The sequence below is a fragment of the Gossypium raimondii genome, chromosome 13 (genome assembly GCF_025698545.1).
Source record: "Gossypium raimondii isolate GPD5lz chromosome 13, ASM2569854v1, whole genome shotgun sequence".
Lineage (NCBI taxonomy): Eukaryota > Viridiplantae > Streptophyta > Magnoliopsida > Malvales > Malvaceae > Gossypium > Gossypium raimondii.
Window position 1 is genome coordinate 52173059 of NC_068577.1, and position 19256 is coordinate 52192314.

The following is a 19256-nucleotide window of genomic DNA, read 5'->3' on the forward strand; positions in this document are numbered from 1 at the left end:
ATTTTGGGCGTTATGAGGGTGCTAACCCTTCCTCGTGCGTAATCGACTCCCGAACCTGTTTTCTCAAATTTCGCAGACCAAAATTGTTTTTAAGGTGAGCCGATCACACATTAATAAAGGATCGGTGACGACTCCTATTTTCAATTTTAAGTCGACAACTAATTTTTGTTTTCAAAAAGGGGGTTTTGACAAACCTGATGTCATTTTATAGGTTTAGCCTGGACAGGTAACCTTACATGTATATATGGGTAACCTTATACGAATTGATTACAAGTGATTACTGAGATCCAACATTTTTTGCAGACTTGAAGATACGTGTGACATAGGTTTAGCCTGGACTGGTAACCGATGTCGTTTTAAAAATTTAGCCTCGATGATTAACCTAACATGTATATATTAAACTTGGACAAGCAATTGAACGTTTTATTTTAAAGGTGTAACTTGTATTGGTAATTTGACATGAATATACTTAGCCCGGATAAGCAATTGGTGTGGTGAAATACTTGTGTATCCGAGTTTGTTTATTAGGGTTCATCGGGTGAAATATTTTATATGAAATGAGAATTGGAAATGAGATGAAATGTAATTGAAGTTCAAATGAATGAATATTTAATAAGTTAAGTATAAATGACTTTTATCAAGTATATTAACTTATAGCTCTTGAATTGAATGAGTTTTTTAGAGTTGCTATCCAAAATGACATGATTTGTAACACCCCAAACCCGGCCTAGGCGTTATGGCCGAATCTGGCGATGTCACATGGAATAGGATTTGAAGACAAGATTGTTGAGTTAAAACTGTTACAGTTAGTTAGCTTTTATTTAATCCGGAAAAAAATAAGTACTAGTTGATTTGCTTTAAAACTTGTCTCTTAGCAAAAGCTTTTGTAACCAATTAATTTAGGGAAAATTGTTTCTATTTATGAAAACTTTAGTTTTTAGAAAAACCGTGTTTTGTTGAGTTGCAATTTAAAAAAAAAAACTATAAAAATAGTATAAAGTCTCAAATTTAAAGCCAACCAGTCCATAGTCCAAAAGTTACATCAAAAACCCCAAATAAGTAATAAATTCTAGACATTAATGTAAAACAGTCTAAAATTTACGTGTGGCCACCGTCGAGTCCTCCGCTACACCGACTTGTCAAGTCTGGGGATTACCTATACAGATTAAACAGAAAAGGGTGAGTTTTCGCAAACTCAGTGTGTAATCCACACAGAAAACATGCATATAGATATTCAACAACATTAAGTTAGATACAGCCTGGGGCTTGTGCCCATAACAAAATCAGTTTGGGCATTAGCCCATTCAAATACTGTCTCAAAAATAGATTAGGGCCTTGGCCCATATCAAATACAAAATGCAGATACAGCAAATCAGAATCCTACTCACCAGCCTCTACAAACCATCTCCGTCCAACTCTATACACCATGTGGGGATTAAATCAACCCACCCATCCCTATATACCATGCTGTACTAAAATGCAGCACATAATCAGAAGGTTGCAGCTGAGCTGCCAGATAGTAGGCTTAATAGCCTTTCAGACACTTCCTCCAAAATATCATCAACCCATCCCGATGCAATGCAACATACAAAATATGTCATGCCATTATGCAATTAATAGTAGATACATTCAGATATCATAAGTCATACTCAGTATAGAAATCAGACAGATCACATATATAGGGGTCTAAGTAAAGCTTACCGACCCTACAGTAGGTCCACAATCGACTTGGGTGACCCGTGCAACCTTACAAAACCTTTCAGAAAAATGGGCTCACACGCCCATGTGGCCCACTCGGCCCAAATTGGCCTTGGCCGCGTCATCCATTATTAATGCAACCCGTGCTAGCAAAATATTCATGTATGTTTTCACTATTTACTTATATGTTCCTTCAAAGCTGTCTACTTGAGTCATTATTACTAAATTATTTATATCTTGAGCTAAAAAATTCTAAATTAAGCTCCGCTTGATTTCTTTGAAACCAGACTCAAATGCCATTCTACCATAAAAATTTCAAAATTTTTGGTTCTGCCAATAAGTACAGTAAAATCTTTAAACTTACCCCCGTTCTGCTGTCTGACACCTTCGACCTTTCTTTGCTAAAAATTAATTATCTCTTAGTACAAAATTGGATGATGTTTCCATTTGTTTCTATTGAAAATAGGCCCATTAATAATTTAAACATGTAAATTTTAACCCCTAATTATTTTTCTCCAATTTTTGATGATTTTACAAATTCAAAACAGGGGAACCCGAATTCATTCTGACCTTATCTCACAAAGTTTATTATATCTCACGTTTTACAGTTCCATTACTTACACTGTTTCTTCTATAAAAAAATAGACTCAATAAGCTTTAATTCCATATTGCTATTGTTCAAACAGCAAGCAATTTTGGCTTTTCGCCGAATCTTTTTTTTTTTTGCATTTCAGGAACACACCTGGTTTTGTTTGATGCTAAAATAGTCCCCGAGCACTCCAAATCCTATAATCAAGATACTCAACATCAATTAATTGAACAGATTTACAAGTGAATTGACAACCAAAATTAACAGAAACCCAACTTACCACCAACGATAACCCTCTGTTTAACTATTGTTAAGATGAGAACACTGAATTCAATTGTCCGAGCCTCCCCCTACGTCCAAATCGCAGAGAAAAAACACTACCACTTCAGTCGCTAAGAGATTCTTGGCAGAAATGAAGAGAAACACTTACCGAAACTAAGCGAACACTAACCGTGTGCGAAAACGCAGAAAAATAAATTGATTAGGGAAAAATCAAGAAGAAGAAAAAGAAGAGAAAGATGGAAAAACTCAGAGAATTTCGGCAAGAGGAGAGGGAGAAGAATAGACGGTAAAAGTTTTTTAGAAAAAAGAGTCAAAATTTGGTTATGGGAATAAAATAAAATAAAATCTCGATAACCCTCAAAATCCTTTAATCTTCTCCCTTAATTCCCACTACACATCCACTATTCAGAATCCCCCTATTACACAACTCTATCCCAAAATCTGAGCAAAAAAATAATACACTTGCCTGTATAGTGATTTGAACACAAGACCTCTATTATAATAACACACCATTTAACCACCAGACCAAGAAGCCCATTCTGATGTAATTTACCCAACAATCAAACAAAAGCCTACTGAACAAGAGTATGACCTAATTCAATCAAAAAACCAAAAGTTGCCCAAGCGAAAGCTTGAACTTGGGACCTCCCAAACACTCCTAGAACACATAACCACTAAAGCTGATAGATATTTATGTCATATTTTCACAATAACAAAATTAGAAATTTTGAGGCATTACATGATTCTACTTGATGCATAATTGAGATATCATATGAATTGATTATATGTTAAACTCACCTTGTTGATATTGTGTTTTGCCATGACTATCTAACTTTGTTAAATTTTGGAAGCATATTGTATTTGACTGAATGATAAGGTAAGTTTTGTTTAATGTCGATGAACTTACTACACATCGTATATGCTTACCTTATTTGTTCTCTCTTCCCTTGTAGGTCATCACCCTACGGAACGCGTTAACCTGGACCAACTCAAAGCTCACACTATCTCTATTTCAGTAGCTACTTTGATTATCTTGAGTTAAGGAATTGTGTCATGTATATAAGTGTTTAGTATATACCTTGAAGTATAAGATGTTTTGATGATTTGATATCTTGGTTCATATGTGGAATTGAATACATATGCATCCCATGCTTAGCGATGTAATAGCTAATAACCATCTAAATGGCATATGAAAAAGTATTGAACTTGTTTTCTGGTGACTTGAATGTTGGTCTTGGTATGAAAATCTGAAATGTATGAAATGAAAATAATTGATGTCTAGTTGAATGAATGATTTGTAATAGTTGAACTCATTTTGAATTGGCCTTGTTTTGAATTGGTAAATGACATGTTTTGGCAGGAAATGTTATGTATTTGGCATGTTTTAAGTGATCAAATTGAATGGTTATTTCATGGGTTTAGATGGGAGCTTTGAAATAGGTACCAAATGGTTCATTTTTACCAAAAACAGAGTCCTTGTTTCGGCGAGCAACTTTCCTTATCGCAACGTCGATCAGACGTCACGACGTGACATATTGTTTTGGCAACGTCCTGACGTGGAATTGACGACATCATAACGTCGGCTTTAAACTTTTAAAACTTTGCAATTTGGTCATATTTCGATTTCGGGTTAACAAAAGAGCTTTTGTAGTCTCGATTAAGACCTAGTTTTGATTGTTCGACCATCAATGAGTGTGTTTATCATTGAATTGCACGTTTATATGAATGTTTTGTTGTAAAATGACTGTATTTGCTCTAGCAATGAATATAACATCCTATAGCTCGGACCCAACGATTAGGTTGGGAGAAGGGTGTTATAGACATAAACTTGACAACGCAAAGCCCATTGCCTCACCAAGAAAGAAACACGCGTTGCCTAAATATCTTGTGGCACCAAGTGGGCCCGCACAATCCATAAAAGACATATTGGAAGGGGTTCTTAACGACATCCATCAACCCATCACATTTGAGTTTTGGTAAACGCCTTGTCTAGTCCCTTCAAGTCAAACTTCAATAGTGCCCTAGGCTAACATTAGGTACATTACCACAACATCCATGGAGTAAAGAACTCAATGGCTAGGACCCATGCCCAACATCCCTATATGGTACCCCTTTTTAACACCAAGGTAAGTAGGAAACCAACCATATAATATATACTATGCATGAACTTAACTCTAAAATCCTCTCAAACCACCAATCCTAGTAGCTTTGCGAACCATTCACGTTGTGGATGCTCCCACTCTAGCGGCTCTCCACACCACTTGAGGTGTGAAATGCCATTGTATCATTAGATGCTTTGTATAAAATTAAAGAGTCTTTGGTGACTAGTGTAATATATAAAGAAAAATATTACAATAGTTTGACCTAAAATAAAGAGTAGTTTGTATAAATTTAAGCTTGAAAATAAAAAGATGAGTAAAAACTTTTGTAAAAAATAAAGTCTCTTCAAAATAAGCAAATATTTTTCTTTCTCTTTACTAAAACCAAGTCACGGGAAGGCTAAATAATACTAATTAAATTAGTTTATTGCTAACTTATATACTAAAACATGAGTAAAAATAATACATCAATTAAGCGTAGCATAAGTGTTATAACAAGTACAATGTTTAGTTGATTACTTTTATGAAGCTAATGTACTTGACATTCATAGAAAGTGTGTAATGAATCAACAAATTTAATTTATATTTGATAGATAGATAGTGAATAAGTTGAATACATTCTATGCTTTCGGTCTCTTGCAAAACGTTTTCGCTCTTCTTCATGCTATTTATCTCTTTAGGGAATTCCATGTTTGGTCAAATCTTTAACGATAGACTTCCATGATTTTTCATTGCAGAATTTCGTTTTTATTTATTTGTTATTAACAGATTTTTAAAGCTATTTTTTCATTAATTAAGATATAAAATATATTTTTATATTATGAAAAATAAAAAACTAGTTAAAATTAAATAAAAATTGAATTTGAATAATTATTATTTTTAATTTCTGTGTAACGTATCCTCCATTAATGCTTCTCGACTTGGAAGGTGATTTTTAACTTCTAAATCAAATCAAATTTATTTCATTATTACTTGGGAGCAAATTTCACAAAAATCGAATTGAATTCAACTAAATGCTGCAATTGACTTAAATTTGATTTCCCTTTATTTTCCAATCCCTACTTGTCTTACCACTCACCCTTACACTAATACATACGCACTATCATATCTTTCACAAAGCAGAAGAAATTGAATTTGATTTACTCTTTTTACCCTCACTTGGCTGCTGCTTCAACATGTTCTCCAATTCCTTAGCAAACCTTTCCATCGCTGGAGCTGGCAAACAAATTGATGCCGCACTTCCAACTTCTCCTTTCTTATTCTTGGTTGCCATTAAAGAGCCCATCACCCCAACCGCTATCATTGGCCCTCCAAACACAGCTTTACCCCATCCGAAATCTATATCTTCGAATCTGGCCTTTGTTAAATCTGATATAATGTATGTACCGATAACATTTGGGAAATGGATTCGTTTACCCCGAGCCACCATTAAAGCTGCCACGGATTTCACATATTCCTCTGTCACACTTGCTTTCGCTTGTTTTATTAACTCCACTGCATACCCTAATGGTTTCTCACGGAGACTTTTAACTGTTGTTATTGCTGCTGAGAAGACTAACACATTCCCGTAATATCCCGATGGGAATGAGGGATTGAATTTAGAACGTGCATTAACAATGCATATCATGCGTACATCTTCATCAGGGTCAAGATTTATAGCAAGGGTTCGACAACGCCATAAACAAGCCGTTATGAGTTCAAACGTGGTACAACGGCGAAGGTGGGGAGGTAGGAGGCTACGAAGAAGTGAAACTTCTGCAAAGCCAAAGGAAAAGAAACGTTGAACCGGATTGTCAAATGGCAAGATGGTAATGGGGGTGGTGACAGGGGCTTCCACTTCATCATACTCGCGGTGGGTATATGTGATTCGTGTCAGGTGTCGAGCATCTAAGAGATGTCTTTCCCCAACGGGTGAGATCAAGTGAGTGGCTACACCTCGTGCCATTTCACCCAGGGCAAACAGGAATTGGGCTAGCCCAGTACCATCACTCATGACATGGTTGAGACGGAGAGCGAAGATGAAACCACCGCATTTCAACCGTGTTACCTACTAAGCAATAAACTAATTCTAGTTAATTAACTTCATAAAAGAAAATGTTGGGTTATTAACTAATATGAAAAAGTAAAAGTAATAAATGGTGAAAGACGAAACCACCACAGCCTAATTAAGTGCATCCAATTAAGTTTGTGCTGTCAGCCTGGATAAATATAAAAATTATATATGAATTATGATTTAATTTATAATTGTATGTATGAATTTTGATTTTGTGTAATTTTATACATGAAATTTTGTTTGATCCCATTCTTGTAAATTATGAACACAATTATTGATATAACATCATTTTATATTTATATATTCAATACATAAGAAATTATATTTATCTAATATAAAAATAAATTGATGTATTTATTTCTTTAAATGTGTATGATTAAATCAAAATTAAAGCTTCAAGTATACATTTGAGCCATAATTAGAGTTTCATGTGTATAATTAAATCAAATTAAAATTTATATATATAATTATATATTAAATCAAAGTTTATGTATAATTTTAAATTCATACTGTCTCATTTATTTAAAATTTCTTTTCATTTACTACATCCCTAGAGATCATGTGTAGAGTTTTAAAATTCCAATATAAATTTATCAAATAATTTTTGGTTAAAAATATTTTCAAATTTACCAAATATGTAATTAATAAAATATCTATTGGCTTAATTTTATAATATTTAATAAAAGAATGAATAAATTAAAGTTGAAATCTCACCAATTACAAATAATTTCTTTTAAAAGAAAAACATATAGCAAGTTAAATAAATTTTATATTGATTTAAAATTTTACTGGCTATTAAATTTTATTTAATCAAATTAATCTGACTTTTATTCATCACATATACAAGATATTTAAATATGATCACTTGTTCAAAAAGAATGCTTGATTATTCTTTTGGATTTTATTTTGCAATTATATATACATGGTTGATTGAGTTGGTATCCTTTATTAACGAGGTAAAATGAGAATTTTTTTTATATTTTCATATAAAAGCTAGATAAATATATAGATGATGGGATTGGAACCTAAAATATCACGACTTTTAATATTTTAATTTTATCATTTCAACAAAAATCTTATTTGTCTTTTTTATAAATTTTCTATATGTTTTGTATAAATATATTTATTAGATAATTTTTACCTACATCGTGAGTGTGTCGAATGTAATATGTATATATATACTATTATTTAAGCATTTGATTGAGTTGATGTAACGAGTCGGTCGAGCACGGACTCGATTAAGAAGATTATAAAAATATCTTTTCGTATTTAAAATAAGTTATAAAAATATGCATACTAAGAGACATGAATTCACACCAAATACATTAATAAAACATTTAATTTACCACTAAACCGAAATTGTACTTTAATTTTTATACATATTTTACTGTACACACCTAATTATATAGGTTATTAAGTTTTTCTTTTCTTATACAAGATTTATTATGGAAAATTAAAGATAAATTTTTTGTTCCATCTCTTTTGATTTAGTCTCTCTCTCTGTTCTTTTATGATATTGTTTGTCTCAAATATCTAATTAAAATTTAGAAAGAATCATAAACCCAAAAAAATGCAACAATAGAATTAAGAAGATTGTTGAATTAAAAAAGAAAAACTCTCCCATACATATTGTCATATAGCATAATTAATTGGAACATTATTACCTGAATCAACAGCAATGGGCAATTTAGCATCCCTTCAGAATCAGGAACATTATAAAGGAGCTCATCGGAGCAAGGGAATGGTGGGCGAAGTGGTTCACCAAACTGTTCAAGTGTAACATCAGCATCGGCTTTTATAAACATTACACCCTCACTCGTGCAATCCACTATAAGCTTACCATTGGCCCCTTCTCTTAATCTACCTGCAAATGGATAATAACACACTAGGGTTTGTGCAAGTGCCTCCCTAATAACCTCAGCTGGATCTTTTCCTTCCATGGAAGGTTCATATTGATAAAAGTTGATTACCCGAACTTGAAACCGCAAACTCGCTTGATCATCAATGTCCAATAACAGTTTTTGTTCATATGGCGTAGGCTTAGCAGGAGCAACAAGTTCTGGTTCACAACGTCGGACAATGAACTTAAGGGGAATGCTGGAAGGTGCTGCCATGACGCAAGGATGTGAGATAATAGAAAAAGAATAGTAAGTGTTTGGTCTTAATGAAGTGTTTGAAATGTTTTATATAGGAATCAAAGTGTACAAGTTTGAAGTTTATTTTCCATCGCATATGTAAATTTTAATGAAGAAAGAGATAAAATTGAACAAAAGAATCCCAATTTTAATGTAAATTTATTTTATGTATTATTATCTTGTTGGATTCATGATTCCAATGATAAATTTAGTGAACCTCGGCCACAATTTTAGTGGCTATTCTGGAAGGGCTTTTTGGACTGTATTCAGAGCCATCCTTGTCGTATTGAGATGGCCAACGTTTTACATAATTAAAATTGTTGACACCATTTTTTGATGGAAAAACGGGGTCGACTTGGGTTTTGAAAAATGAAACGGGAGTCGCCACCAATCCTTTTTTTTTATGAGGTGTGATTGGATCACCTCGAAAAAGGGGTTGTTTTTAATAAACGGTTTGATTTTATTAAAACAACAAGTTTGGTCCACGAAATCTAGAAAACGGGTTCGGGAGTCGGTTATGCACGAGGAAGGATTAGCACCCTCGATACGCCCAAAATTGGTACCTTAGTTGATTACTTAATGTCTTAATGTCGAAAAGCTGAAAACTTTAAAGAAATTTAAAAATACGATCCTTGTATTAAAAAGTTGAAAATTTTGGGAAAAGGGCGCACATTCCACGTTAATCGAGAAAGAAAGCATCATATCCAGTAAGTTAGGACACAATGTCTCGAATTTCCGATACGCGAATGAATGCCAAAATTTTATTTATTTAAAAAAATATTTTATTATCTCGGGTTTAGGAAAGGGATCATGCCCAGTAAGTTAGGACACAATCTTTTCTTAACTCCCGATATCGTTTAAAACTTGAGTTTAAAAAAAATCGTGTAATAAAGTTTAAAAGAATATTCATTGTTTAAATCAAATGAAGAAATCGCAACCCAATACGTTAGGGCACAATTTCTCAAACTATTAAACATTGAATAGTGCATTTATTTCAAAAACTCCTCGTTTCGAGAAAACAACGTGTCACATCCAATGCGTTAGGACACAACGTATTGAATTCTCGATAACAAGCTTTTCATCATTTTTAAAAGAGTAATCCCGATTATTTAGATTCAACGAAGAAAATCGAAACCCAATACGTTAGGGCTCGATTCTCTCGAAGATCTAAAATACCGAATATTACTTATATTTTTAAAATTTCTTTTTTAAAATCTAAAAAATGGGTGTAATGAAATGATGATGATAATGTAAGTAAAATAATCACGAGCAAAACAAAATATAAATAAGTAATGAGACTAATATAAAAAAAATACCAAACAGACAAACCGAAGCAAGATCAAATAACAATAGCGAAATATACATGAAGAAAATAAATAAAGATATATATATGAATAATAAAAATAATAGAAATATATAAAAACATGTATATATGAAAGTATGTAAATATATACAAATTAAAGAGTATATAAAAAGTATAGAATTACGTATATATATATGAAAATTAAGAATATGTATATAAATATATATATGTATATATAAGGTATAGAAAACATATATATAAAATAAGGTGCAAAGATATATAAATAGTTATATAATAGTAATATAATAGGACAAGTTTATTTAAAATTTAAATAAGTAAATATAAATAAAAATATAACAATAATAAGGAGGAACTAATAGTATAATATTAGCGTAAATATATATACATAAAGGAAAATATAATAATAATAATAATAATAATTATTATTATTATTATAATAATAACATCAAATTTGTCAATTTTAATAATAAATTAACCAAAGTAACGAAAAAGGTGATTTGCACTTAAAAGCGAAACACAGGGGTGAAAATCGCAAATAAAATAAGAAAGGAGTGGCGAGGATGAAATAGAATGCGCCCAAAGAATGGAGGGCTGATTGAGCAAATATTCCTAAACTTTAGCGCATCATTTCGTTCAGACCAAATTGGAATAAGCGCAAAAACCGAGGCCAAATTAAAAATGATAAAAGACTTGATTATAAAACCATTTAAAAGCGGAAGGGCTAAAGGTGCAATTAGCCCTTCCGTTGAAAACTGTGGATCCTCGGTGGTCGGGTTGAAATCGGGTCAAGAGCAAAAGCAGCGCTGCTTTTGGTGCTCGAGAAGGTCGCCAAAACAACGTCGTTTGGAAGCCTATTTAAGCCAATTTTCTAGAAAAAAATTCATTTGCCTTGTTATTTCAAAAAAAACTTAAAAGTTCTCTTCCTCCCTCTTTCGGTCAAACTCGGCCTAAGGTTAGGCTATGGGCCACTTTTTGGCCGTCGGTCACGTAAGACCGCAGTCTTGTGACAGTGGGGAGACCAAAAGTATCCCTTTTTTCCGCCGAATGGTCTCCTCGTCCTCCTGATCGCTCCGACATCGGTAAAAGAGAGTAAAAATGCCTCCTTTCTTGTTTTATTTTGTATTTTGAAATAAATAAAAAAATAAATAAATAAACGAGACAAAAATAAAAAAGAGTGACCTTTTATTGCTTTTTAATCTTTGTTCTTCAGATTTCCTCCTTTTTTTTTTAGAAGAACCCTCCATTTTACAATGAAGACATTGGCTTTTTTATAGCCTAAGTTACATGTTATTTTTACTATTTCTCTTCCGTTTTCTGTTGTTCTTGCGTGTTTGCTCCATTTTGCAGGTGATTGACAGGCAAGTGGGCGAGTTGGTGGCGGTGGGTGGTGTCGAGAAGGCGGATGGTCGTGACTTGCAGACCTTTGGAGGTGAAGACCTAGGTGGCTAGGGTTTTTTCTTTTTCTTTGATTTGGTGTTGGGCTGCTGTTGGGTTTGGGGGTAGTTGGGCTTAGGTTTAGTTATTGGGCCTATTGGGCCCGGGTCAAAATGGGTCTTACAGCTGCCCCTCTTTGCTCGTTGTCGTGTAACGAGAACAGAGCAAAGACTAAGAAAGGCCCATTTTGCCCGGTCTTGCCAAATCTTGACTTTTTGGTTCCTTTTTTCTTCAAGTAGCCTCATTTCAGTCCACCATGCCTTGTTGCTTCGATCCACTCCACTACAACTTCAAAAAGAGATATGACTTGTGGCTTCATTCCACTCTGCTGCAACTTCAGGGGGATGAGATTCGTGGTAAGATTCGTTATTGTTGATCTGCTCCACTACTGCTTAGGGGGACAGAATCTGCAATCTTCAACCTACTCCACTACTGCTTAGGGTGATAGAACTAATGTCTTAAATCTACTTCTCCACTATATTAGGAAGATAAGATTCACCATCTTTGATCTGCTCCACTACTGACTAGGGTGACAGAATCTACAATCTTCAACCTACTCCACTACTGCTTAGGGTGATAGGACTAATGGCTTAAATCTGCTTCTCCACTGTATTGGGAAGATAAGATTCACCATCTTTGATCTGCTCCACTACTGATTAGGGTGACAGAATCGCAATCTTGACCTACTCCACTCCGCTTAGGGTGATAGGACTAATGGCTTAAATCGCTTCTCCTTTGTATTGGAAAGATAAGATTCACCATCTTTGATCTGCTCCACTACTGATTAGGGTGACAGAATCTGATTCGTAGCTTCAGTATTCTTCGCAGCAACTTCAGGGGGACGAAATTCATAGTTTCAGTCTGTTCCACTGCAACATCAGTGAGATAAGACTTGTAGCTTCAACCACAACTTTAAGGGAATAAGGTTCGACGCGATCTGCTCTACTGCAACTTCAGAGAGATATGATCTATCATTTTAATTCGCTCCACTATAACGTTCGAGAGATAGGATTGATTTCTTCTGTCTGCTCCACTACTGTTTAGGGATATAAGACTTTGAGATAAGACCTGTAGCTTCAACTTGGTTTACTATATCTTTAAGAAAATAAAGTCTGATGTGATCTGCTCTACTGCAACTTCAAAGAGATAAGATCCATCATTTTAATCTGCTTCACTACAACTTCAGGAAGATAGGATTGGCTTCTTCAATATGTTTAATTGCAATGTCGAGGAAGTAAGATTCGCTGTCGTAGCTTCAATCTATTCCACTACACTTGAGAAAGTAAGATTAAATCGTTGTGGCCTCAATCTATTTAACCATAATGTCAGGGAAACAAGATTCGCCGTTTTAGCTTCAATCTGTTCCGTTGCACCGCTTGGAAAGTAATGCAGCTTCAATCTTTTAAATTGCAATGTTGGGGAAACGAGATTCATCGTCGTAGCTTCAATCTATTCCGTCGCATCGCCTGGGAGTAAGATTCGTCGTTGTGGCCTCAATCTTTTAAATTGCAATGTTGGGGAAGCAGGATTCGCCGTTGTAGCTTCAATCTGTTCCGCTGCATCGTCTGAAAGGTAAGATTCGCCGTTGTAGCTTCAATCTTTGAAACTGCAATGTCGAGGAAGCAAGATTCACCGTCGTAGCTTTAATCTATTTCGTTGCATCGTCTGGAAGTAGGATTCGCCGTTGTGGCTTCAATCTTTTAATTGCAATGTCGGGGAAGTGAGATTCGCCGTCGTAGCTTCAATCTGTTGCGCTGTATCGCTTGGGAAGTAAGATTCACCGTTGTGGCTTCGATCTTTTGAATTGCAATGTCGAGGAAGGGAGATTCACTGTCGTAGCTTCAATCTATTCCACTGCATCGCCTGGGAAGTAAGATTTGCCGTTGTGGCTTCGATCTTTTGAATTGCAATGTCGGGGAAGTGAGATTCGCTGTCGTAGCTTTAATCTGTTCCGCTGCATCTCCTGGGAAGTAAAATTCGCCGTTGTAGCCTCAATCTTTTAAATTGTAATGTCGGGGAAGCAGGATTCGTCGTTGTAGCTTCAATCTGTTCCGTTACATCGCCTGAAAGGTAAGATTCGCTATTGTAGCTTCAATCTTTGAAACTGCAATGTCGAGGAAGTGAGATTCACCGTCGTAGCTTCAATCTGTTTCGCTGCACCGCCTGGGAAGTAAGATTCGCTGTTGTGGCTTCGATCTTTTGAATTGCCAGGGAAGCAAGATCTGCTGCTGTAGCTTCAATCCGTTTCATTGCAACACTAGGAAAATAAGATCTGCTGTTGTAGCTTCAATCTTTTTAACTGCCGGGGAAGCAAGATCCGCTGTTGTAGCTTCAATCTGTTCCACTGTTGTAACAACCCGGTTTTGACCCTAATCGGAATAGTGGTTTCGGGACCACAAATCCGAGTCCTAAAAATATTTTAATATTATTTTCTATAATTTTTATATGTGAATTTACTTGTGTGAAAATTTCATGATTTAATTTCGTCGTTTGAGTGTCCGATTAAAAAAAAAAGATTAAATCGCGTAAAATAAAAAATTTTGTGGTCATTTTTAAAAGGACTGAATAGTGGATGTTCTTTTAATATGGAGGTCTTATGTGGCAATTAATTCATTTAAATGCTAGTGGACGGCATTAAGTGATAGCATATAGTTTTTATATTATTAATATTAATTATAAAGGTTATAATTATGTATATTATATTATTATGTTATAATAAAATATTATAAGCCATCATCATTTTATTTTATTTCTTCTTCATCTTTATGACCGAAACTAAACAAAAGAAAAGAAAGAAGAACCTAGCTACATTCGGCCATTTTAAATTTTAATTAAGGTTAGTTCTTTGTTAGGTTTTGATAATTTTACGTTTTTGATATCGTTGTTTTGTGTTCTTCAAAACCCATGCTTAAATTTTGTGAATTGATGATGATTTTGAAATGTGCCATTGATGGATGTTTGAGTTTAATGATGTTAGTTGATGAAATATGAAATATATGTGTTAGATTAACATGTTTTGTCTTGGGATTTTTTATGAATTTGAGTATTTAGGGCTAAATTGTGAAAATAAATTTTTGAGGGACTAAAATACGAAATAAATGAAATGCATGGACTTGTATGAGTATAATGAAGTTTCGGCCTAACCATAGTATAGTCAAAATTTGAATGTTTTGTGTTTTGTGTAATTCGGACTAAATTGTGAAAAATGTAAAATGTTAGGGGCAAATTTGTAATTTTCCATTTATGTGTTTTTGGATTAAATTGAAGTTAATAATATTTAAACTAGCTCATTTTGAATATGTTTAGATCAAGAACCAAAGAAATCGGAGCTAGATCGGGGAAAAACCAAAATCGTCGACTAATTATCCGATTTCAATTTTTCACCGTCCGAGGTAAGTCTGCTAGCAAAAATTCATGTTATCAAATCAATATATATATAAGTATATTTATTTTATAATTAATGAGTTATAATTACAAGTATAAAATTTATGTTAGTTGATGTGTGAATTTCATACATATACATGTGATGTTCGAATAGGTATGTATATAAAAGTATAAATTTTTGGATTCAATTAAAAGTTCAAATGTTATGGTTGTGATTATATAATGTGCGAATATATATATGTGTGTAATATATATATATATATATATGTGGATCGAACAAGCTTGCATATACATGTATGATACCTTATATGGATTTGGGAATGAAATTATGGATGTATATATATTGATTCGAATATGTATGAGTATACAAATATAAATTCATGCTTTGATTATGAGTACGTAATTATATATGTATATGATAGGCTCAATATATATATATATATATATATAAATGTATTCGGTTGAATCATTGAATTTTCAAGTTTGGAATTGGTGAATTGAATCGGGTTATAAACCTAGAAGGCTAAGTGCTTAGGTGATCTGAATCGGGCTATAAGCCTAAAGGTGCTAAGTGCTTGGTGATATGAATCAAAGTTATAAACCTAGCGGGCTAAGTGCGGTGATCCGAATCGGGCTATAAGCCTAGCGAGGCTAAGTCTTGGTGTTCAATATGATGAATTAAGTGATTCTAAGCATTTGGTATAAATATAGATATGATTTTATATGAAATGGATGAATGTATGAACATTGTTTCAAGATGTTGATGAGTATATAATTGTTCGAATCTTTGTGATTAGTGAGTATGTATATATATATATATATCTCGGATGTCATGAAAATTGTTGGATATTTATGTGTGCATATGTAGGCATTCAAACATAGGTGGATATATATTTGTATGCATTTGGCATAGTTAGATATAAGTGTATATATGTATGCATTTGGCATAGGTGGGTATAAGTGAATATGTGCATTCGGCCTTTATAGTTTATAAGTATAAAAATTATGCTTTTGGTATATGTAATTGAACAATTATATATAAATGGATCCGATGAAATACGAACAACAAGTACTCTAGAAATCAGTATATGAGATAATGATTATGTTAGTAATTTGATTTTATGCATATAATGTATATACCTTTGTCCGTTTATGTATAGTAGTTAAATATACATTCTTTTAGATTTAAACGAAATGACTTAATATAGAAATGTTTGGTTAGTAATTATATTTGATATTTGTGATTTTGATAAATTTACTTAAATAATTATGTGATTCTTTTATATGTATTTTTAGATACGCTATAGACTTACTAAGCTATAAAAGCTTACTTTGGTTATCTTTGTCTATCTATTCTTATAGATTTTGGAGACGCGTTACGAGCTCGGGGATCATCAGCATAGTCTATCACACTATCGACTACTTTTGGTATTTTGTTAAATATTTGAACTCAATCTTATGGCATGTATAGGTTTGAGTACGATGTTGGTTATATTTTGATTGTAAATTATAAATAGCTATGCAAAAGTAATTTAATTTTCATATTTGTGATCAGTTTGATTTTAAAAAAATGGTTGTGTTTGTTCGGTAATGCCTCGTAACCCTAATACGGCGACGTATACGGGTGAGGGGTGTTACATTTTATTGGTATCAGAGCTACGGTTTAGTCGATTCTTGGACTAACGTAGTGTGTATGAGTCTAGCTATACATGCCATAATTTTTATACTGAGATAGTGTGATGACTGCTGACATCTAAAATTGTGTTTTCGTATAGAAATGGATCCCGAACGAGCCGTAGCTGATGATGTTGAGAGTATAGCGCCTGTTCCCACGCAAGGGACAGAGCCAGTAGATTCTCGATCAATCTCGAGTAACCAGGAGGGAGAGGCTAAACAAGCCTTTTACCAAATGATGAATGACTGGTTTACTCAATATGTCCGAACTAATCCGGTTGTACAACAACCTCCACCCCCGACTAATCCATCTTCGGTTCCTGTTATACCTCAAGTAAGTGATCCGATGAGATTACTTAAACCTCCTGTTGATAAAATTCGAAAACACGGGGCCGAAGAGTTCAGAGCTACTGATGATGATGACGCTGAGCGAGCTGAATTCTGGCTAGATAATACTATTCGAGTTTTTGATGAGTTATCTTGCACCCCTGACGAGTGCTTGAAATGTGCCATATCCTTGCTACGGGACACTGCATATCATTGATGGAATACACTAGTATCGGTGGTTCCGAAAGAGCGAGTGACCTGGGAATTCTTTCAGACTGAGTTTCATAAGAAATACATCAGCCAGAGATTCATTGATCAGAAACGTAAGGAATTTCTTGAATTGAAACAGGGTCATATGACAGTGACAGAATATGAGCGAAAATTTGTGAGACTCAGTAGATATGCTCGAGAGTGTGTTTCGACTGAAGCTATCATGTGTAAAAGATTTGAAGATGGGTTGAATGAAGAAATTAAACTGTTAGTTGGTATACTTGAGATAAAGGAGTTCGTAGTACTTGTTGAACGAGCTTGTAAAGCTGAGGAGCTCGGGAAAGAGAAGAGAAAAGCTGACTATGAAGCTCGAGATTCCCGTAAACGATCATTTAGTAAATCGTTCCAGTCGACCTCAAGGAAATCCAGAGAGGATCATAGTCGATCTAAAGCTACTGCAGGGCTTCCTAAATATGATTGAGATCGACCCCCTGTGAGTTCACGAGCTACTTCAGTAGCTAGCGTTGGTAGTGTTCGACAAAATAGATCAGAGTGCAAGCATTGTGGGAAATGGCATCCTGGAGATTGTAGATTACATGATCGGTCTTGCTTCAAGTGTGGTTCAAAGGATCATTTCATTCGAGAGTGTCCGATGGTAGCTGATCAAAATACTGTGCAGAATACCAGACCGAGTAACGTGTCAGTACGGGGTAGACCGCCAAGGCATTTGAGTAATGTAAGTGGTAGTCAGAGAGGAACAAAGGACACAGCAGTTCGATCTGAGGCTCGTGTACCTGCCAGAGCATATGCTATCCGAGCTCGAGAGGAGGCTTCTTCTCCAAATGTTATTACTGGTACTTTCACTCTTTATGATACTAATGTTATTGCGTTGATTGATCCTGGTTCGACTCATTCTTATATGTGTGAGACCTTAGTATTCAGTAAGACTTTACCTGTTGAGTCTACTGAGTTTGTAATTAAAGTATCAAACCCCCTGGGCCGGTGTGTGTTGGTTGACAAAGTGTGTAAGGATTGTCCGTTGATGATTCGAGATTTATGTTTTCCAGCTGATTTGATGTTGTTACCATTCGACGAGTTTGATATAATTCTGGGTATGGATTGGTTAACTCTGCATGATGCTATAGTAAACTGCAAACGGAAAACTATTGATCTACGGTGTCAGAATGATGATATTATTCGGATTGAATCTAATGACCTGAATGGTTTACCAGCAATAATATCCTCGATGTTGGCTCAGAAGTATATGAGAAAAGGTTGTGAAGCTTACCTTGCATTTGTTCTTGATAGCAAAGTGACCAAAAAAAATATTGAATCTGTGCCAGTAGTGTGTGAGTATTCAGACGTGTTTCCTGAAGAATTACTGGGTTTGCCACCTATTCGAGAGGTAGAGTTTGGTATTGAGTTAGTACCAGGGACAACTCCAATCTCGATAGCTCCGTACCGTATGGCACCGACCGAATTAAAAGAATTGAAAGTACAGTTGCAAGAGTTGACTGATAAAGGTTTTGCACGACCGAGTTTCTCTCCTTGGGGTGCACCAGTTCTATTTGTGAGAAAGAAAGACGGAACGATGAGAATGTGCATTGATTACCGGCAACTCAATAAGGTGACTATAAAGAATAAGTATCCGTTGCCATGTATTGATGATTTGTTTGATCAGCTAAAAGGGGCTTCAGTGTTTTCGAAGATAGATTTGAGATCGGGTTACTATCAATTGCGAGTTAAAGACTCTGATGTGCCAAAAACAGCTTTCCGAACGAGGTACAGACATTATGAGTTCCTTGTTATGCCTTTTGGACTTACTAATGCACCTGCTGTTTTTATGGATTTGATGAATCGGATCTTTAGACAGTATTTGGATCGGTTTGTGGTAGTATTTATAGATGACATTTTGATCTACTCTCGTGACGAAACTGAGCATGCCGAACATTTGAGACTTGTGTTACAAACTTTGCGAGATAGACAGTTGTATGCAAAGTTTAGTAAATGTGAGTTCTGGTTACGTGAAGTCAGTTTTCTGGGCCAT

The 19256-nt window shown here is 34.5% G+C and overlaps 1 protein-coding gene across 3 annotated transcripts in view; it reads right to left on the reverse strand.

The window, feature by feature from the left end:
• Positions 1-5599: 5599 nt before the first annotated feature.
• The window catches only part of LOC105784529 (benzyl alcohol O-benzoyltransferase), a 44085-nt gene continuing 30428 nt past the window's right edge, over positions 5600-19256 (reverse strand). For 2 of the 3 annotated variants that reach the window (XM_052626429.1, XM_052626428.1), the window contains exon 2: positions 5600-6715. In XM_052626429.1, coding sequence (XP_052482389.1) covers positions 5780-6715 — 936 coding nt within the window. In that variant the 3' untranslated portion in view covers positions 5600-5779. Of the gene's footprint in view, positions 6716-8385; positions 8910-19256 lie in introns of those variants that run through there. The other variant, XM_012610464.2, reaches the window with a different exon arrangement.